Raw genomic sequence first — 22,964 nt, forward strand, 5'->3', positions numbered from 1 at the left:
TGTCAAGGGCGAACCAGCGCTGCTTCAGGTGTAGCGAGAAGAAGGCACTGCTCTCCCGGGCCAGAGTTTTGCCAGAGATGTTCCTTGCTGGATCCCCCGTTTGGGAGATTGTCAGAATAGCAACTCACACGACCTTAAGACGGCGTGGCGACAGCCTTTATCACAACGTGTGGGTCGCTTTAAAAGCTCTAAGAAGAGTGAGTGTGTGTGTTGTTGTTGTTGTTGTCTTCCTGCAGCGAGTACAACGCAGGGTTAAGAAACAAGCTCTGGAGTGCGAACTTGCCTGTCGTGCTTTCGTCTGGCTCGCTCTCCTTCCCTCCTCCACCGCAGTTTGACAGTGTGCCAGGGGGCATGTGATGCAACATTCTGTGGGACAGAGGTGGGGTCGATGCGGGGCGTGCACTCCCCGGCAGGCGGTGAGCTGCCATTGGGCTCCGGCAGCCCGGCGGTACCTCCCAGCGTGCGCGTACTCTCTCGGCGCGGTGGAGCCCGTGTTCAGGCAGTGCGCCTTTGCCCCCTGACTTGGTTCGCTCTCAAGCTACCGCACACCTACAGGCAGCGTGCAGTGGTCTGAAGGTGGAGTGCCGCTCGCTTCTCTCGCTCTTATTTTCGGCACCAGGAAGTAGGGAACAGGACCTTATCGCAGGCACGGATTTAATTTCGTTTGCGCTTTACTGCGCGGGCAAGGTGTTCGGGAAAATTTGTGACAGGCGAAGAAGGAGCCGGCTGCCAAAGGAAACTGCAGAAATAATACATTTTCACCGACTCTGTGCGTGATAGCGTCACAGTTTAAAAGGCGTGAAATCCGCTGTCCCGGTCCACCTTCGTCGTTTCATCTCCTTCTGCACAGGGGGTTTTATAAGGAGACGTTGGGGGAAGCGAATGGTACGATTATCGGGCTTCCGTGGAATTCAGGTTCACATGTAAGACGTCGGTCTCTCCCGGTGTGTCTGGACTCTCACACAAGGAGCGACAGTGGATGCTATCTGCCCGATAGGACTGGTGGAAGTAACCGAGGTACCCCTTTTTGAATGCCTTTGCAAGGAGTCGGCTGGTTTTTGTGCTGTCGGCAGGGGTTCAAGTTATTGGGACGGGACTATGGCGAGAAAGAGGATGAGGAGTCCTTTGAGTTGCGCACAAAGGATGAACCGACGTGCAACGGGCGGGTAAGTGTTTCATTTTGCTTCCAGTCTACGGGTCGGTGTCTTTTCCAGGCTCATTTAGCTGAAGATCCTCACCTCCCTTCCAAGACGGGATCAGACGGCGCACGCATCCAGCTTGCCATATTTGAGGAAGATGCTGTTATTATTTGAGAGAACTACTATCCAGTCAAGCCCGAACCCCCAAGGGCAGCAAATGAATATCACCTCTACAAGCTGTGATCTGGTTTATCCATTTAACGCTTCTCCCATCTGAGTGCTTCCAACATGATTCACAGAAACTATTGCGACACCCGCGTTGCTGTGTTCCAAGCTGTGAACCAGCGAGTTTGCATAGTAACTTATCCATGCAAACCCGGGAACACACGCAAGTGCATACTGCATACATACACGACTAATTAGCAGATTTTTGATACACAAGTTGGCTTTTAATTATTGAATAGAGCCGCCGGAGGATCATACAGAATATAGATACAGTGCACAGATGTTCCCCGTTAGTGTATATACACGGACAGATAGTAACAAAGTTAAAAATACTTGTTTCCAATACCCATTGTCCAATACCCTTGTTTCCATTTACCCATATTTAAAGAAACAGCTGGTATGTATATGTCGTGCACGGTTTTTGTCTTTGACTGTTTCCCCGAATCTGTTCCTTTTGTCTTTCTTTTATGATGCACTGGAACCTTGAGCATTATTCACATAACTACAGTAGTTTTGAGCACACTGCCTGCGGTATTTTGGATACCTGGTTTGAATGGAATACTTCATAGTTGTGTAATATACATGATGAAACCTGAGTGTTATCAATGAATTCTGGAAGAGGCTCTGAGAAACCCGCACATTCTAGACAGCATCCCCACTCCTTAATTTTTGTGTGGCTGAAGGTGTAGGCTATCTGAAATGCTGTTTACTTTACTAGTCTTAGTGATCAAAGAGTAGAAGTTCAGAGCACGATAGTGTTAGTTCAGGGATGTTTCCAGATAAGGAGTGCATTTGGGGTCAAATGGTTAGAGTGGTTCACAGTTCACAGCAAAGACTTTACATCTGCTTCTGCAAAAGATACTGTAGTCTCTAACGCAACACCATGGACTCTCATTGATCAGTACACACAGTCAATCAGTACATTGATCAGTACAGAACTGTAGTCAAATCACAGCATATTTTACTCCTCTCACCTTCAGTGTGAAATATAGCAATGCACAATGGTTTGAATGTGATCATTTCTCCCTTATTGTAAGATTTTTTTTTTATTTTGCCTGCTTAACCTCGCTCCACTCTCTTGGAACAGAATGTTCACCTTTTAATTTAAGCCCTAGTTTTTTTTTAAAGAATGCTCATTCAGTGTTTCCAAAAAATCTTCCTAGCAAAAATTCATCAGGTAACAGACGATTCCCCGTTGTACGAATGCCTCCCAGTAAGCAGACTTTTCAGTCTGTCGTAGGGCAAAATATTCAGAGATTTTAGTGGAAAAACGAGTGATACTCCGGTCAGCACCAGTGTCTTCTCTGTGGAAGAGGAGTTGATGTGTTATATGTGTCATGAGAGCGGCATGTGTTGGAAGAGAGCCCAACGTTGAGCATTCGTAGATCGCAGCATAAGCTTGATCTGCAAATCTGGTCATATTGCCAAACAAAACAAGAGGGCGTTTTTTCTAAAGCTTGTGCATTTTAGAATATTGTCACGGCAAGGGTTGCCTTTTGAAGAATAGCCAGTAATTCTGGGTGTCACACGGCTGGGTGAGTACGATTCTCAGGCAGGCAGCGATCAGTGGGGACTGTCTCCTTTCATGTCTCGGCACTGATATGCCACCCTAGACTCTTAGGGAAGGAGCAACTGCGATGGTGTCAGACAGGCAATCCTTTAGCCTGTAATTAAAACCGGTCAGCGTGACTGGTTGGGTGGTAATATGATAGTGTTCGGTACTTCGTGAAACCGCCCTTAGCTTTTTGCCCTGAGTTCACTGCACTCACTGCTGACTCCCTGCAGTGATGACAACATTGTAAATCTCTGACTGTGGTAGTGAACCCTTTCCCGAGCTACTGGGAGTTTGATTCGGTTTTACTTGCCATAAAAACCTGCTAAATAGGGTCATATTTGTAAAATGGGCAATACCATTGGGGAAGATAGGACACACCCTATGCCTTTCACAAGCAGAGTGAGCTGGGTGAATGTTTATAATCAGTGGCATTAATGTACTATACAAAGCCAAAGGTGACCAGGAGCCTTGGAGATATTTTTCTGTAAAAGTTGAAAAGCCAGTATACCTCCTACCCAAAAATATCTGATACAAGCGATGAACTGGCAGGATTCAGACCTGCTGGAGCAGCGGTCAGGATTCTGGACTCATAAATGGAAGGTTGTGGGTTCAAATCCCTAGTTGAAACACTGATGTCGTATCCATGAGTGAGGAACCTCCCCTAAATTGTTCCACTAATATCTAGATGTATAAATAGGTACAAATGAAGTTGATTTGCATGCAGTCAGTTCCTAATCACTGATTGCTAGTTCCTAGATTGTTGATCAAGTTCATTTAAGACAGTGGTTTCCCACCACAGTCCTGGAGGACCAATGAGTCTACTATTTTTTTGCTACAGATGAGCTCAAATCTCTAGTACTCATTGATGACGTTAATTGAACTGTTGAGACCTTTTGTTTACTTGTTTATGCATTCAGTCTCGAGTTTCCCAGGTATCCCGCCTCAAGGGAACTGTTTCGAACAGCAAACAAGTCTTTTAGCAGGTCTGTGTTACTTGCTAAAGTAACCATTATTTTCTGACTAAACGTTTCTTCATAGTTATTCGTGTAATGATGTACAGAAACAGGTGGGAATCACACGGACTCAACACATAATTTCCTCCTGCAATTGCATTTCAGTTCCACTTCGGGCAAAGAACCTAAATCTGGGACTCTGAGTGGGGACACATTACAAACCCCCTTGCTTTTGAGAGCTGACAGCAAACGTAATAACCTGTAGAAAAGTGAAATCAATCAGGTGATTAAGGCCTCTGTGCTGGAGCAGAAACCAGAAAATGCATTAGTCCCTCAGGACCAGGGCTGGTAACCAGTGATGCAGAAGACATCTAACCTGCAGCTGATGAGAAAGCAAAGAGAAAAGTGCAGAGAGTTTCAAAGCCCGCTCGAGTCCTGCTACAGTATATTGCTTCTGCACGGTTGGCAAACATCAGGGAGCTGGTAATGTGCCATGGAGCTGTGTGCCAGCGCTGCCAGAGAGATCTGCCACCTTTCTATTTCCAGCTGTCCGGCCAAGTTATTTGATTCTCATTCCAGGAGTTTGTATTGAATTGTTTCTATAGAGATGTGCAATCCCATTCTCTGTGATTTTATACTGTGTATATATATATAATGCAGTGGTTTGTATTGCTGCCTTCTAGTGCTGGGGCTCTTGGTGCGATTCCAGACCTGGGGTGCTATCTGTGTGGAGTTTGTAAGTTCTCCCCGCGTTTGCATACAAACCTCTTGGTGCTTTGTCTTCCTCCCTCAGTCCAGAGGCATACTGGGAGGTTGATTAGCTTCTGGGAAAGTAGTCCCTGGCTGTGAGTGTGTGTCTGTGTCTACCCTGCGACGGACTGGCATCCTGTCCAGTCTGTACCCGGTCTTGAGCCCATTGCTTGCTGGGATAGGCTCCAGCTCCCTGAATCAGAACAAGTGGTTAGAAAATGAATGGATGGATTCTCTCATGCAACAGCTGCTCTCGGATCAGATCTGAATAAATGTTGGTCGTATCTTTCCCTCAGTTTAATTTGGCTTGTTTTTCACATGCTCCAGGCTGGATTAAGACTTGCTCTTGTTTGAAATCAAAATCGGAGCTGGAGAAGGACGCATTATGAATCATATGAAATTAATTATATCCACCCAACACAACGTTGTTGCCATTATATTTACATTCAGTTTAATTTCTGCCGCAGTTTTTGGCCCTTGCGTGTGTTTTTTCGAGTCATAACTGGCTCTTCTCCTGCTTTTCCTTGGGGTTACTCATTTTCCCAGGAGACGGGGCCGGAAGTGAGACGCAGAATGGATATATCAAGACATTCCCAACTCTCGGTGATTCACACTTCACACTACCGCAATTCTCCTGGGGGACAGGCATCGCTGTATTTCCAGAGGCACGCTCTTTTGTTTTCTGTCAGTTGCCAGGTTAAGAGAGAAAAATAAAGTAACACTAAAAGCTATTTTATTTTCTGGAGGTGGAATTTGAGAAGAGCAGAAGTAAAAAGAACCAACCATTATGACATTTCCTACCTCTTTGCCTACACATTCCAATTGTTTCCACAAGCATTTTCCAAGTTTGCTCCAATCAAAGTCGTTTTATACAGAATTCTTGTGTTTTTTTGGAGAGTGACATCAGTGACTCAAAGTGAGGCTGATCCTTCACATTCACAAGCATAACAGGGATACTTTTCTCTGACAGGCCTTATATGCACAGTCTGTCCCAAAACCATCCTACGCAATGAGTTATTCATGGAGCTGCAGAGAGAAAACTTTGCTTCTTTAAGAATCTGGCCCATTCACAAAAAACTACAGATTGCAAAAGTATTTTGAGACTGCGTTCAGTCTACATTCCCTTCCTGAGTTAATTGTTAATTAAATCCGCTTTGAGTCACTGTGTTTTTTCCTGTAAGGCGCTATTAGATTATCGATTTTTTTAGATCTATTATTGGAAGGCGATCAATGGATATGGATTGAACAGTAGATCTTTTCCAGTTGATGTAATTGTGTTTTAATGGAGTTAAGCGTCAATCAACAGTTTTCTGCCAATCCTGCTTTTGTGTCATGAAAGATTTCAGGGTGTTTTAGCTTGGGTGAAGATGGGATTGCAACAGAGATTTTTTTTTAAGTTGGAATCTGAAAAGGCTTTGAATTAACCCAGAGTTCCCCCTCCCCACTACAGAAAAGACAGAACACTTTTTCACTGGCAATGTATTAAACTGTACTGTGGAACAAAGGGACATTGAGAATACTTCACGGATGTTTAACAGAACAATGCAATAGCTTGTTTTCTTCTAGTTTCGCAGAAGGTTACTGCTGTGTGATCTGCACAGTTTTCTGTAGCAACGGCTGTCATTTAGAACAATTCAAAGATGCCTAGTGAATCCAAATACCCATCGAATAGGTACTCCTGTACCAACTGCACAGGAGGCCTAACCTGTGATCCTCACAAGAGAGTTTGCTGACCGATGATATGTGTTTGTAGCAACGTATTCTTTTACAATATTGTGAGCTGAGTTCTTTTTTCCTCCTTAGCCGTTTCAGTTATCGGTGAGTAAAGGCTGTTTCCATGAAGCTGTGATTTGATGGGGGTCTGCAGGCTAGCAGTGAGTGAGGTGACGAGGAGCTGGGGGCATGTTAAAAGATGGAGAGATCTGATATGTGGGCAGGTCGAAGGAGCTTGTCTGCCCATCCTCACACATGTTCTGTGAGCCAAGGCAATATGCCAATTCAAAACTGGGTGGCTGTAAAACTTGCAAATTTGCAAAAAAGAACAAACCTGACCACTGGCACTAATGTGCATGACCTCCCACTACTCGCCCATTCTCAAGTTTTCTTAAGAGCATCCAGAAAGTCTGCTTGTTTTTTCCACATAACAGCTAATAGCTGTCCCCAAGGTTAACACAGTAGTCCTGGAAGGTTGTCCTGTTCTTTGTGTATTAAGCAGAAATGCACTTGACTAGAAATGTTGGGAAACAACACTCAGTGATGACTTGACTCCACCTCAAATGGTGAGAACTTTGTTCCAGTTGACAGCAGTAGTTCTCCTAGCGGAGCATTGAAAGTAACATCTCAGGGGCCTGAATTCCTTCTGGAATGTCCTCGTCGGGATGGGAAATTGCTGTTTTGCTCTTGTGAGCGCAACGCTGCTTTGGATTTTAAAAATGTTTATTCTGGGCCATAGCATTTACTGAGCGAGATTAAAACCTGCGTTTTATGAGCAGATGTTCAGCCTGAGACAGTAAAATACTTTGGAAAAATTCTTCTCAACAATGATATTTTGCTTACCAGATCATTTAAAATAGAAGTTTTAAAAATGGGCCAAAGATTTCTATCGCTCGGCTAATGGCTGTGTCAGAAACTCAGTTTTTTCCAATTCAATGTATATTTTGCTGTTTTTTCCCTATTCCAAATGGAAAAAAATATATAGTACAATACTTATCACAACAAAATAAAAACAGGGAAAAGAAACACTAAACAAAAAATGCAATTTATTTTGACAAGAATGCTTGCATTCAGTCCAGAAGTGTTCTGTAAAACCCACAGGAAGTAACAAGCAATCAGGATGGTACTGACAAACCAACAAGATACATCTTAACTCGTAGAAGTCAAGGTGTTACTTTAATTACTAACATGCATCTGAAATCAAGCACAACACACCTACTGATAACAGAAGGGCTAAGGAAAGCTGCCTTCAGGGTGATGCTGTAAAAGTGATAGAGTGTGTTTTACACAGCTACTCATTGTTTTATTGTACAGCGTCTTGAGATGATGCACCATGAGATATAAATAAAGGTTAGTATTATTACTACTACTTTGTCTGTCTAGCCTCAGCCAGTAAGAGAACTTCTCAGCATTTGGACTAATTTAAGAACTTGCTGTAGATTTGCAGCCTCTCTTTCCAGGGGGCAATATAAGTTTTAAAAGTTTTTGGTAAGTTGCCAGGGAGATTTCCCATAATCAGCAGCACTGCTCGTGGCCAAAACAGGCGTCTGCTTCCCACAGGTTCAGACTGGGGCTCCTGAGTGGCTCTGGCTTGTGCGGTTCAGGTTGTGCTGTATGTCTGCTAGCCAGGCGTGATCAGGATCCTGTGCACTGGTGCACAAAGTGGGTTGGGGTTGGGATTCGTTGGCCGGTAGTTGATGAGTAGTGGGAGTGGGGTTACGTGTAGTTGCACTCTAGGATCTCGGAGCGAGAGTGACTCCTGTGACTTTCCAGGCAGCTGTAGGCTCACAGTGGTGCCATTGAGAGGCATGGTGCTCTGTCAATGAGCACCAGCACCCCAGTGGAGTTTCCAGTAGGCTGAAACACAAGTGGCTCTTCAGGTGGGTGTCTTCATGCCGGCCTGTCACATTCTCTCCTGAGTGGGCGTGGGGGTTGTTTCCAGACAACTGAGTCTTGAAACAATTGGCACTTTCAACGTCAGAACATTCAGTAAGTTCCAAGCGAGAGAAGGCATTCAGCCCATTTGGTAGTTAGTGGCTCGTTGACCTGAGGATCTCTTCCAGCTGTTCCAGAAAGACACTGATGTACTGTTCCAGCTTCAACAACGGATCTGGGTAGCTTGCGCCATACTCCCACAACCGTTTGGGAAAAGAATTGCTTCCCATTCTCAATTTTAAATGAACTTTTACTTAGTTTCAACTCATGTCTTCTGGTTCATGTTTCAAAACTTAGATAGGTGGGTATACAACAAAAGATAATTGGCAATTCCACATATCCAAAAGGTAAGAGTACAGCACTGAGTCTTAACACTCACCTAAATACAATGCGCTCAAAAGACTTGCTTGCCTCATTTGGTATGTACCTAAAAATATAGTTATATTCATTCCCGACGCAACTGTTCAATATTTAAAATAAGGCATAGAGCTAAAACTAGCGCAGAGTGAAAGAAGTGCATGAAATATTTAAAAACGTCTGGAACCACACGAGGGAAAAATGTTTCAAGAGGCCAAAACACTGTGATCTCAGATTAGTCCCAGCTGCACTTTAAACAGCTTCAAATTCGGATTCCTGGCTGTCGTTAACACAAGGTTGTATGACATCAGAGTCATAGAGGGCTGACAGAAAGGAAATGAAATTGAAATGATCAGTAACAAGCCTTGAACCTCCAAATAGTTCAGTGAGTCAACAACCAGATGTGGCCCTCAGGTATCACAAAATCCTTAACTGCAGCAAAACCAAGAACATTCTGTCCCCTGTCCTCTCCCGAAAAGCATACAGTACCACTTTAAACTTAAACTTTAAAGAGCTTTTTAATATTTATTAGTACAGTGTGTAGTAGTTTGTAGTATCTAGACAAGAATGTGTGCAGATACCTGTAGGTGTACTGTATTAGGTGAAATTGTATTGCCATTATTAAGGAATGCAAAAGCCGGTTGTACAAGAAGATACTTTGCTTCGGACTCCAAACGAAAGTGTTTTCAAAGAGCAGGAAACATTTCACTTGGGTTAAGCTTTTTTTTCAGGTAACTGTTTCCACTTGTCAAAGATGCAGTTTATAGACCCGTCAGCGGTCAGCATGTAATCTCAGGGGGCCTGGGTTCAATTCTGGACCCGGGATGCTATCTAAGTAGAGTTTGTACAGTTTGTTAAACTGAAAATTGACCCTGTATGTGTGTCTGTGTCTGCCCTGTGATGGACTGGTGTCCCGTCCAGGGTGTATCCTGCCCTGTGATGGACTGGTGTCCCGTCCAGGGTGTACCCCGCTTCCACTGCCTCTAACTCCCCTGTGACCCTGAATTGGATGAAGCAGTTAGAACATGGATAGTGGATAGAAACTGTGAGAGAGAAACTTTTCTTTTTGGGAAAAAAAGCTGATTTTGATGGACCTAGTTCCGATGTCATTTGGGAACTCCTGAGAGGGATTTCGAAAATCCTTTTTAAAGGAGATGGTGCAACCTGGCCTTCTGTTTCATTGCTGTTGATGACCAGCTCAGAATGTCTTTTTGTATTAAGTGGTGAGACATCAGAAGAGTTGCCCCAGGTTCAGGAATAACCTTACAGCAAACTTAAAAAAAAAATATGTTGCTAGCTTGGAAGTTCCTTTTTTTCTGGATAAGCTGGGCCATGGGAAGATGAGCACTTCGCTGCAGGGAAAAGGCCCTCGCTGGTACTCTCTTATTGTCTTTTATAGTGCATCACAGATATAGGCACAAGGAAATAAGGGTAAATGAATTTCCACTGTGCTGTGTTTTGTTTTTTTTAAAGAACAAAGACTGTTCTTCTGTTGCCTAAACGCGTTACTCTGCCTTTCTTTCGCCAGAGCCCACTGGAGGTGACACTGACCCAGCCCACCCGCACAGCCAACGGACCCAGCAGGTGAGTGAGGCCGTTTCCTGTGTCATTTCCTGTCTGCACCCGGGCAGAAGGAGTTCTTCCTGGATTCTGGGCATCATTTCCTCTGCTACTGTTTGAAACTCATAGCCATTGGTTTGATGTTGAATGCACAGGCTTATTTATACTGAGTTTAAGTTAAATGTAAAATTTAAATGTGATACCCCTCACCTGGACCAGCTGTTGCCTTTTTATACAGAGGTATATAGACCTGTGATGTATTTTACATCATATTAAGGTTGTTGATGCCCTGTTAGTTAATAATTACAAAAACAAAGAAAAAAGAGGTTGAGGGACCTCGATCTCTGGCACATTTTCAAGTTACCTCCACCTACCCTGATCCGGGCAGATCTCAGGAGCTGAGCAAAGCTGGGCCTGTTCAGTGGCAGGGTGGGAGACCTCTAAGGAAAACCAGGCCGCTGCTGTAAGTGGTGTTCCTGGACCAGTAGGTGGTGCTCTTCTGTCTAGACCAGTATGGTTAAAAGGGCCGCTGTGTAGTAGGGGATTTTGCCTTTCATGCTGAAACGCACTCTGAACAGACCACTCGCGTCACTACCTCTGAGGGAGAGGACTGCCGTCCACGCCCGTCTGTGCTAAAAACCACGAGCTAAAAAAAGCCACCGGGGTTACAGCTTCGTCAGTGGTCCTTATGAACACAGCACACACACACACACACCCCGCCGCCACATGCCGATCCACACCCGGCCCCGGAAACCCAGCCGGAGCCCACAGGCTGTCTGGACCTTCTGCCCCACTCGCTGCCTCCTCCTCTCCCTTCAAACACACGGACAGTCCCGCACACGTCTCCGTGTAAATGAACACGCCGTGGCCGGCCCCTGTACACGGTGACTCAGAGCGTCTGCCTTCATGGCTGGGAGATCGTAGGTTGAGAGGAGGTGGCTGCAGGAGATAAAGAAAGGGGTGGAGATCGCCATGGAAACCAATCCGGCGTGGCCCTTCGTGACCGTGCCGTCGGACGAGAGCAAGCTCTTGGGCCTCTGACTCCCTTTCCCTTCGCGGCTTCCTGTTTTTCCCGTGAAAGGTCGTTGACAAGAGGCCGGCTTGGCTTTAATCCTGCCGACCTCACAGGTGCGAAAGCGAGACGTGGGCAAAGAGCCTTCGTGGCAAATCAGAGCAGGCAAGCCCCACAAGCTGGCGTCCCCCCGAGACGCAGGAATTGCCCCAGGCGTTTCGCAAACAAAGCGCCAAGGGCAGAGAGTGTGGGAGACAGAGGCAGGTGACAGCTGAGGGGCTGAGAGCCCGCGGAGTAGAGGAGTCAGGCTGGATTGTCAGCCCAGAGGGAGGGGGGATGACTCAGGCGAGCAGGGAAGCAGAAAGACAGGGTGTGCCTGTGTGACACGATTACCAGAGGTGTGAAAAGCACCATCCATGCAGTTGTGCCCAAAGGGCCCTGTGCAACTGGGGACAGCTGCATGGAGCTTTTCACAGTGACTAAAGCTTTTGCTTTCTGGGGAGGGTGGTAAGCATGGATGTTGTCACGTAACAAAACATAGATGAGGTGTGTAGAGGGTCCGACAAACAGCACACAGAACAGGTCAGCCTGGATTTCATTTTCCAGGTCTGGGGGGACTTTTGAGTTTTTATGGCACACAGACTCCTTTTCAAAAATGAAGGGTCATACAGATGAAACACAAAATAAGACGGAAGTCTGGAATTATTAGAATTAAGCTGTTATTCTTTATAAATGTATAATTATATATGTAATTATGCAGTACTAAAAGCAGTGCTGCTGGCTGATGGAACAATTCCACTGTGTAGGAAGATTGATTTTATACTTTGGGACCCCCCAGATAGAATCTGAGGGCCCTGAGGACTTCTGTGACCTCTAGTCTGAAACATACTTTCAGTGAGGGCGTTGCATTCTTATCCAGAGACACAAATTAGCGAGTTCAGGTTGGGCAAACCCTTTTTTACCCTTTTGTGTTTGCTTTCAAAGCACTGCTTGGAAGAAAGAAATTCAAGCTGACATTTAGTATGTAAACATGACCAAGCAGGAGAAAGCCAGGAGCATTAAGGTCAGCCATTGTGCAGGAAAGAATGGCTTAGTACACTACTACACTAAGAACCACTTTAAAATACAGTCTTTGCTGATAAACTGTGGAGCAATAGCATTAGTGCGAAACAACTGATATTTCTTCCTGAAATAGGTTTCTAGCAGAGGACAAATGAGGTTAACTGTGAGTGGACCAAGCGTGGCATTCATCCCTTAGCAAACCAAGAACCAAACCACGCTGCGTTCTTGATGAGATGCATGATTCAACATTCCTTTGGCATTTGTCTCCCTTTGGAAGGTGTCTGTGAGTGAACAATCCATTGTCTCATCTCTCAGCTCTGGCCTGACCAAAATGGTGCAAAATGTTCCCGAATGGCTCCTTTGTTCTATGTCTTTTTAATTCCCTGCACAGCTCTGCGTGTTTCTAGCACAGTCAGGCAAGCAAACGGTCAAAGCTAGGTGCATTTTGTTCACTGAGCATGATTCTTAAATTGAAATTGAGTATTTCAGCTTCTCTTTCACAAGCTGTTTCAGTGGATTGGGAGTCCAATAAGGATCTAAAACTAAATACATCTCAATATTAGTGTGAAAAAGTGGTTTTGAAATTCTGGAATATAATCAAAGGGCCTACTGTGCTATTGGCCTACTTTGTCAGAGCAGATCCATTGAGGAAGTAAAAAGAGTAATGATTTTACTTTCAGATTCAGAGGGCATTTTAAGAAACATGTCTTCAGCAAGTTAAACCAGTAATCTGGAGCTCATCTCCTATCTAACTTTTTTCCTCTGTCTCATTAATTTATGTGGTGCTTCACTGATTAGGATCCAGTCAAATTACAGAAAAACTGATAGTTTTTCAGACTTTGCCCCTTTTCCTCCTGCTGATTGATTTGTTCACGGCGCCACGCTGAATTTGGAATGATTAATTAGTCATTAGCCCTGTGTGCAGCGCTGGGTTTTCTGGTGTGGGTTCAGAATCTGCTGTCAGCAGGTTTCAGGTTGTGCCCTTGTTCCCTGCTGGCTGAAATGTGTCTTATCATATTCCCAGAGCTCGGAAACTTTAAGCCAGAGTCCCTCTGATCCATCGTTTATTTGTCCCAGAGCTGAGGAAATTTGCACGTCTTTTTTCCCCCCTCTCGTTTCCCACCGTTTTCAGCCGAGCTGTGACGAATAGTTCAGAGGACTAGCCTCCCTGACCTTTGGCCCCCCTCGTTCTCTCGCTCTGTCATTTGCAACCTGTACAGGAACTCTCCCCCTCCCTTCAGAGAGGAGGCAGGAAAAAAAAAACTGCCCATCTTTTACCCCTCCCCCTTGGTTCCCCATCCTCTCCTCCCCCCTCTCTTTTCCTCCTTCCCCAACCCCCTCCCTCTCCACCACCACCCCCCTCGGCCACATTTTTTAGCGTCTTCCGAAAAAAATTCCTTGGCAGCTGTCTTAAGTAAACAGATTATTTTAAGACTGGAGGTCATACACTCTTGATCACTAGATTCCTGTTTTCCCACCATCTGAAGCAAAGACAAGAGACCCGTAAAATCCCAGGGGACTGAAGTCCGCTCCCGCAAGACAGCACTTGGCTCACACTGACGTGGTTTAGGGGTGCTAAGAGGCAGCCATTGAGGCGATCTGGGCACATGGACTTGCGATTGAAGATGCCCGCCTGGATTTGGGTTCGGCGTTCTGGCAAGGGTTTCTACTGCCATTGACAGTCTCTTCTTTCTCTTCAATTGAGTCGCATTTTTAAAGGATACCAGGATGCGATGGAGGCAAAAGAGTCTTGTTATCAGGAGATTCTCATTTCCAGCCCCTTTGACTTGTAGGCTGCTGCCCTGAGCTTCCTTGTACTTGCTCAGTCCCTCTCCATGAGAGATAAAGCTAATGGCCTCTTGTACCAACAGTGGTTTTTGATGGTTAGTCCACCTACAGGTTTCCGAGTGGTACCGCCGATAGATACATCAGCTAAGTGAGTGAATTAGTTTTAAATCTAATAACGCACCTGCAGTGCTTGCTAGTAAGATATTCTTTAGAAAATAGCAGCATTTTGTAACGTGCTCTCCTTCTTGCAGTGCCTGAAAAGACACGTCTTCCCCCGCTGTGGTTAAAAGAAGTAATTTCAAGGCAGCTTTAATTTCCCCATTAAGCCACACCAATAATAAAGAGCGAATCACTCAGCAGTTATCGCTTTCAATAAAAGAGCTCCCCAACATCTGGCGAGACTCTTGCACGAATCAAAGTCTGCTCGAACAAAACAACTTTCCAAAATGAGGATTTTGTTACAGGCTTGTGTGTGAATTCAAATTATGAACACCAAAAAGCACCAAGCCTGCCCACGACCTAACACAGGGACTCCGTCGATCACCTGCTCCGTGTGCTCTCGGTGCAAAAAGATTAGTGCCCCCGGGTTAGTGAGACTCTGGGGAGTGCTGTCGTTGAGCTGTGTCGTGTTACATGTTACACTTTGAAACTTGTTCCATTCTTCCTTTCCAAGTTCCTCAAAGCGCCCTTCACCATCGAAAGCTGTGCCAGTCAGAAGTCATGGCACAAATGTGTTGTACAGTATGTGATTGTGCCTGGACTCAGACCAAGAGCCCTCGTGTGACTGAGAGAACCTGATTTCATTGTGTTTTGTTTGGCTGTGCCGTAAAACAAATTACCCCTAGGGGACAATAGAGCTTGAATTGAACTGATTTGTGGGTGTGGAGACACAAGCACCAGTCCCAGTGTCAAAAGAGACCTGAGACTTTGAGTGACATCACCATCGCAGTCTTGCCCTGTGACACCTCCTCCTCTGATCATGCAGATGTTTCACCTTTTCCTGGCTCAGTCAGAATGTCTAAACTCAGCCCCACGATCAAGCGCAGCAAGTTGGGAAACTCGATACCAGCCCCTCTTGATTCCATCTGAGGGTTATCTGTGAAGCCAAGTGGCAAATTAAACTGACAATTAATAATCGGTTACTAATTGGTTTTCAACTTAGTGGCTGCCTTCCTCACCCCCTCATGAGAATATTTAAGGGAAAAGGGTTTGAAGTGGCCAGAGGTTTTGGCTCGTTCAAGAGGAGTTCAGTGATTTCCATTCCTTTAATAGATAAAAGGCTGCATTTAATTATGTTTTAAGGTATATGGCGATGTATGTTTCCATATGCCTATATACAGTAATTTTTCATTTCCTTTTTTTTGTCCACTTCCCATTTGACTTTTGGCTCCAGATGTTTCTGTTTAAAGGGTCACATGCTGTCTAATCCACATCTGGACAGCAGAGTTTTTTCCATAAATTTAACTTCACTTCCGTAAACAAACAGCACAGTTCATTTTAGTTTCTCTGCGGGGTGATTTTTCTCCGTTGTTGAGTTCTTTTCGCATACTTGTAGTGTGTCCACATTCAAAACCATAACATAAGAAATGCAGTGATTATGTGCAAGTAACATTTCTTTGGAAATACACATTATTTTTTAAAGCACATGAAAAAAGGATATACTGGCTTAACTTATTTTTATTGTTTATATGAGCACATTCACACATAATTTGTGTCCAGTGTTTTTTCAGGATCTCTGTGTATTGTGTTGTATGATTTCTGGGCAATCACTAGTTACTTTTTCAGAATCCTGTTTGTTCTGCTAGCTACTGTAGCTCTAATAGCTTGTTAAAATAATTCTGGATGAAAGGAAGTGCAGTGAATATGATCAGATTACATTTCTTGGAGGCTCTTTCACACAACTTTACACTCCCTACAGGAAGTGAAGTATTCCGTGGAATGTGGTGCAGATTCAAGTCGCAGACCAATGAAATTAGGCAGGAAGTAACGACACACATCACTTCCTCCCTGTCCCACTTAGGGTACTAAGTGGGACAAGACATGCTTGGAGGAAATTAGCTTTAAGGGTGCAGCAGTATCAGAGGTGAATCTGACCAGGAACAGGATTTTGTTTTCCCTCAGGAATAGAGTGAGACGTTTACGTTCCACAGACAATTACAAATATCACATGAACCAGTCAGGACTTGTGAAATTACAAAGTTGAACTTTCAGGAAAGTGCCGATAACTTATGGTTGAAGTCCAAATGTAGGTATGGATACGGTAGTAGGGACTTCATTAATTTTCTTCTTGGTTTGGTTTTTGGAATTGACAAATCAAGCACTATAAAGGAATGTAGCTCGTGTCACATCTCGAGTCTAAGTGAATTGGAATTTCAGACGTGAGACGTGGCTCATCAGGCAGGTTTTCTTGCTCACTCACTCTCAGTCTCAGGGGACTCAGTCAGAGAAGTATCACCCTGTTTCCTCTGGAACATGATTAAACAAGTTTAATCTGTGTGTAAAACTGTTTCCTGTCCCCTGTTCCAAGGCCTGGGCCCATGATGGATTTCTACAGCACTTGTGAGAGGAGAGGTGTTCATCAGCTGTGAGCTCTGTGAAGTCTCTTCTGTGTCTCTGCCAAATGACCATCAGATATAACACGTCCAGAGAGATCCCTCCTTTGTGTAAGGGGTTGAGAGGCCAGCTCTCTTAATGGCTCCCCATCCAAGCCTTTGCTTATTTTCTCTTTAATCTGTCTAAACTGTGGCTCCTGAACTGGGGCATCTGTTGGACCCCAATACTGGCTACAAGTTAGTTGAGGCGCTTGTTGGCTCTCTTTGGCTTTCAGCATGAATCCCGAACTTTGCAGGCATGTCTTTAGGGGACATCCTAGTTTCATCTTCTGTAAACATGAGTGGAGAGTTCAAAACTAAGGTGATGAACTTAAAGCCCAGGGGTTAAAATGTCAAATCAGAGCAGAGCTGTTGAGATAATTTTGTGGGCCAGTGGTATCCTAATAAACAGCTCTGTAAGAGAGCTCATAGACCAGGTGGGGGGTTCAGAGGGGTTATTGTGTTTGAACTGCCGGCAGATGTCAGCTCCTTCTCCACACCTCTCCTCTGTGAGATACACGCTGGATAGCAGAACCAGTTCTTAGATTGTTGGCGACAGCACTTTCAAGGGAGGTCATTAGAACTGCTTAGAACAAGACTTCGCGAGGGAAAAAAAAAAGACCGAACCTGTCTGTACCAGTTTTATTAGTCAGGGTGAGTCAGTGCGCAGATTAGGCAGATTGCTGAATCTCAGCACCTGGTTGGAATTGGAAGTGTTCCAGGATCTGGAGAGATTTTACAGGTGGCTGATCCTGTCCAGTGTAGCCTTTCAGGTTCAGAATAACCATTTTTTTTTTGCAAATGTAATGACAATCTTAAAGACGTCTTCAGGAAATCCACCAGCCACGCTCTTAGTTTGTTTTTTCTCTTGCTGATACATTAACCGATACCGCCATTCGCTATTTTTTCTTTTTCTCTGATGCGTTTTTCATGACGCGAGCAGACAAAAAAAGGTAATAGCCTGTGTGTCAGAGTTTGTGGCACACAGCATTCACCTTCAGTGAGGGTCAAACTGATTTGTAATCGGAATTGTGAAAAATAAAGTATAAAACGAGCAGCATCTTTTTCTTTGGAAAATTAAAACCAAAGCAACTCACTTCTTTTATCTTGCTTATGGTTTGGTTTGGAGTTGCTGCAGGAAATTGATCTTGTGTCTGACTGAACCTCTCTCGGTTGGACTACAAGGGCTCTGCTTCTGAGAGTCTTAAACTTTTGTTTCACCAGCCAGTCCATAGTATCACAAATACCCTGTTTCAAAGGTACCGTTTCCAGCAATTTCAGCACATAGAACTTTACACACCCTCTGCTCAGCTTGCTTAACTTTATTTCTGACTGAACAGCTCTGACTAATTGATCAATTTCCGCTGAACAGATGCAGGTTGGCAAGACACTACCACACATGCCCACAGAGGGCGTGGCACTGTACCAGACACGCATGCAGTGCAGTGGGAGTTACATTGTATCAGACACACAACGAGCAGTTGTAACCAGTTGGTTACATTTCTGGAAACACACCTGAAAGCATGCAGATCTGAAACTCAGAAAATTGTACAGAATTGATGCCAAATACAAATCCCATCCGTCCCACAAAAATGTCCTTAACAGAGAACTGAAATCAATTGCCCTGTGATTAAGAACTCGGCTGCAGCAAAAATGAGGAGACACAATGTTCCTCCAGGACCAGAACCACAAACATGGCAGGAAAGCTTGGAATTAATCTGGGAACGATTGCTGAAAGCCAAAAGACCAGGATAGGAATCGCTAAAGCAGACACGCAATCTAGAATTCACCCTCTTGTGTAACAGGAGACTTTCCATTCAGAAAGTAAATACCATAGTTAAGAATAGTGGAATAACAGTGGCTGCTGCATTTTGAATGTTATTCAAAGTACGTGCCAGTGAAATACAGCAGGTTGATCGTGTTTCCGTATTTCATTGAGGAAAGCTGAACATCAGTCACCGCTGTTGTTGCTCTGCATTGTTGCATCGCTGTAGCAACGGGGTACACTTTTGTAAACTTGTTGTTTTTTTTTAAATGAAAGTCTTTGGAATAGCCGACTGGCAAGCGACAGGGTGAATGAACAGAGTGAGGTTTTTGGAAAATTAGAAGTCGTCCTCATATGTCGTTGTGATGAGTTGAAACATTGCATGTAACCTTAATAATTATAATTTAATTATTGCTTACACTTATATAGCGCTTTTCTGGACACTCCACTCAAAGCGCTTTACAGGTAATGGGGAACCCCTCCACCACCACCAGTGTGCAGCATCCGCCTGGATGATGCGACGGCAGCCACAGTGCGCCAGAACGCTCCCCACACATCAGCTCTCAGTGGGGAGGAGAGCAGAGTGATGAAGCCAGTTCAGAGATGGGGATTATTAGGAGGCCATGATTGGTAAAGGCCAATGGGGAATTTGGCCAGGATGCCAGGTTACACCCCTACTCTTTTCGAGAAACGCCCTGGGATTTTTAATGACCACAGAGAGTCAGGACCTCGGTTTTACGTCTCATCCGAAGGACGGCGCCTGTTTACAGTATAGTGTCCCCGTCACTATACTGGGGTATTAGGACCCACATGGACTGCAGGGTGAGCGCCCCCTGCTGGCCCCACTAACACCTCTTCCAGCAGCAACCTTAGTTTTTCCCAAGAGTCTCCCATCCAGCTACTGACCAGGCTCACACCTGCTTAGCTTCAGTGGGTTGCCAGTTGTGAGTTGCAGGGTGATATGGCTGCTGAACCTTGTGAGCCAGTCACAGAGAAGGCAGTGCTGGGACCTCTGATCTTCCTCACAGGTGTCAGGAACTATTTAGTCCAGTGTGCTGGTGATACAAAGCCTGGAGGAATGACCCATAACCGAGACAGTCAGTATAGGACAATTGTATTACTGGATGGGCAGAACTAGAAAGAACACAGTGGGAAAAGAGCCCAGAGGCCTTATAAACAATGTAAAGAAGCAATTAAAAATGCAAAATGTGTTGGGCTCCATGGCAAAAATTGTAGAATACAACTTAAGAGAGAGTATGTGTAAACTGTACACGTCTTTAGTGCAGCATATGATTCTGGCTGTAGCAGTACAAAACAGATTAAGAAGCATTAGACAAAGCCCAAAGATTAACATGGCTCATTCCAGGGTTTAATTTATGAGTTATGAGGACAGGCTGAAGGAACCTAATCTCCTCACTCTGAGTTCAAGACACCTTGGAGAGGGTCTGAGTAAGGTCTTCAGCGTTTGAAAAGGAAACAATAAGGTGGACCCCAATAATTGTTAAAGATCAGGGAACACAGCATACCTGGAAACTGCTTAAAGTCAGTGTTGCACCAACATTAGAAAATTCTCTTTTACACAGAGTTAATAATGCATGGAATGTACTACCGGGAGGAAACATTAGAGCCAGAGACTTTAGGAACTTTCAAGTCTCGACTTGAAGCTGTCACCCATCCTTAATTTACAACAATTTTCATTTCATTTAGTCAGACAGGGAGGGAGGTTCTGATAGTAATATGAAGAAGAGACTGTTCAAATCAAATGCTTTCATTTTCTAAATATATGCAATTCCCAAAAGACTTACCGTCTCTCTCAGTGTTGCCAGTTTTATCAGGTTTAGAACATAAACTGTTAAGAGGTTTAATTAAGCAATTTAACAAAGCATTGGGCCCATAGATCTTAAACCAAGAATTGTATTAATAACCCTTTTCAATCCCAGGAGGCCTGAAGCCCAGACTCGGAGTTCACAGGCTTTTTCTACGAGTGGGACTTTCCTGACCAGAAAGGCTCAAACTGTCATGCACTTTTGAAATCTATACACTAAGCATTCTCTTCTCCCAAAGCGTTTTCTCTTTGGAGAAACACACACACACAAAAATCAATTTTACTGCTCCAGCAGAAGGCAACACATGCTGTCCGACAGTTTGCCACAGTTTGCCATTTCTACCCATCCTGCTCTGGGAAGGCAGACGTGTGCTATCCATAAACTGGACAGTATCTCTCTCAGCGAGCACTATAGAGGCACACAATTGATCGGGTTCTGCCACACAGCCTTCCGCTCAGAGGAACCGAATAGGAAATCAATAAGCTAATAAATGTTTGAAATAAATAATGAAGCATTATTTAAGAATCATTATCAGGCTGTTTCCTGGAACCTACTTGATTTTTCAAGTGAAGCAGGGTAGTGTCCATATTCCTTCTAACAGACTGTTTGTTGAGATAAATAAATTCTGTGGGTGGGGGGGGAGGGCATCAGGTCATAAAACAGGCTAATGGGGTTTAAACCAGATACTGACCTAGACGGTTCAGCCGTCTTCAATAATAGTCCTGCCTCCGACGCCATTTTGTAAGAGCGATGTAGTGCATATCGTGTTCGGATTGCAACAACAACAAAAAAAAATATCCTGAAGTCCTGTTATTTTTAAACCGTTACAAAACACAGATTGTTGTTTCAGCAGCGGGGCCTTGCAGATGAGCACAATGCGCCTCTTGTTCGTCTCTGACACTCGGCTTCGCTGAAACTCTTGACGAGTCTGCAATTTGTTCACTGAAACCTGTGATTACCGGATCTGCAGAAGGGTGCCTGTTCATTCACCCTTCTGTCAGGTTCGCCATCGCTTTTTTTCCAAAAATACGTCCCGGAAACAGAATGAAGTTATTTCACTGCTCAGAAATAGACTTTGGAAATGATGTCAGCTGCCTTGAAATTGAAAGTAGACAAAATCATGTTTTTTCTTTGGCAGTGTCCTGGGTTTACAATTAGCCATTGCTTTTCAGTGCTTGTTTCACACTACTGTCAATCACGAAAAAGAAAATTAAAGAGAAAGGGCAGAGCTATAACAATCTGCAACATTCAGCAATAAGTCTTTTTTGAGAGCTCTTTGAGAGGTTATTTTCCATATGCATGTTTTAGCCTTGTTATTATAGTCTTACTATATCATGCAATACACTGTACTGCTTGGTCCCAAATATTCATTTGTTGCATTTTTAATGCCTCTCAGTATAGATAGGTACTTATTAAACTGTGGCTTTTCTTTGTATGGATTATAATTATTTGACCTTAGTCACCTTGGATAAAAATGCCTACTGAATAAATAAATTATATGATCACTGCTATACTCTTTATTTAAAGAAACTGTTACACCTGTGGCCTTCTGAAAGACAGTCGTTTGTTCCACTCTGGCACAGTACCAAAGGAAAGAGACCACCTCTTAAAAGACCTCTATAAAATAATCAGAGGTGGAATCTAGTAAGACAAGCAGACTGTAAAGACGGCACCATTGTGTGATGCTGGCAGATGAGCTGAAAGAGTTAGGAGGTTGATGGAGGCTGAGTGCTGTTGATCACTGAACTAAGAACATAATAAAGATAGCAAATGAGTGGAGAGCATTCATCTCTTCCAGTCCAGTTTTTAGATAGTAGTTAATGATCCCAGGATCTCAGTCCTTTCTTGAAAGAAGCCAGAGTGTCGGCTTTAACAACATGGCTGGTAACTTGTATCACACTTCCACAGCCCTTTGAGTAAAGACGTGCCTCCTGTTCTCACTTTTAAATGCACATTCGCCCAAAATACTTGGTTAACAGCTCCCCTCCCCCTGCTTGTCCTTTCCGCAGCTTGTCAGAGGTACCGGAGGAAATGAGGAGTCTGATCATCGAGAGGGGCAAGGCAGGCTTGGAGGAAGACCCAGAGTTACTGGTCAAAGGTAAGGCTCCTGTGGGTGGGTGGACCCTCAGGGGTCAGGCACGGTGGTGGTTGTGTGCTCTGTGCCCTGGGCACCACTGCCCAGATGATCTTGGATGGAAAGCTTTTAAGGTTCGGGATGGGTGGTGTCCCTGAGACAGTTTTGCAGCTTCGCCCTTTGGCTGGAGAAGCTTCTTTGCACTAAATGGCATCTCAGAATAAATATGGTGCAGCCGTTTTGTATGATATCAAAGGGATGGTCCAGTATCATCCCCTTTGGCCTGTCAATTTTGGCTGGTTTTTAATTCACCAGTTTTCTAGTGTGTGTATGTGGTGATTCTCCATGATCAGTTCTGTTCGGTCTCATTGTGTCACAGAAAATCATGCAATTTCAGCACCATCTGCCATTTTTCGATTTCAAAGTCCCACAGCTCCTACTTTCATGTGAGCATCGAGTAGAGGACTCCTGCGCGTCTGAGCGACAGCAGTGAAAAGTCACAGTGCTCATGGCAGTGCCCTCAGACAGTGGTGTGCCTCAGCTTGGGGAATTCCAGTCCCAGCCAGCTAATTACATAGACCAGACTCAAAGCTGTAATGTCTCGGGTTTAGCCAGGGCTCTGTCTGAGCCACTCAGAAGCCCCCCCACCCACCCCCTCC

At 44.5% G+C, this 22,964-nt stretch overlaps 1 protein-coding gene across 4 annotated transcripts in view; it reads left to right on the plus strand.

Moving 5' to 3' along the window:
- The first annotated feature begins 497 nt into the window (after window positions 1-497).
- plekhh3 (pleckstrin homology, MyTH4 and FERM domain containing H3) overlaps window positions 498-22,964 on the plus strand; it is a 46,249-nt gene continuing 23,782 nt past the window's right edge. For all 4 annotated transcript variants that reach the window (XM_088906536.1, XM_088906538.1, XM_088906537.1 and 1 more), the window contains exons 1-3: window positions 498-1,166; window positions 10,156-10,211; window positions 22,241-22,329. In XM_088906536.1, coding sequence (XP_088762662.1) covers window positions 1,032-1,166; window positions 10,156-10,211; window positions 22,241-22,329 — 280 coding nt within the window. In that variant the 5' untranslated portion in view covers window positions 498-1,031. The remainder of the gene's footprint in view (window positions 1,167-10,155; window positions 10,212-22,240; window positions 22,330-22,964) is intronic.

The sequence above is a fragment of the Atractosteus spatula genome, chromosome 26 (genome assembly GCF_055471065.1).
Source record: "Atractosteus spatula isolate fAtrSpa1 chromosome 26, fAtrSpa1.hap1, whole genome shotgun sequence".
In the NCBI taxonomy this organism is placed as follows: domain Eukaryota; kingdom Metazoa; phylum Chordata; class Actinopteri; order Semionotiformes; family Lepisosteidae; genus Atractosteus; species Atractosteus spatula.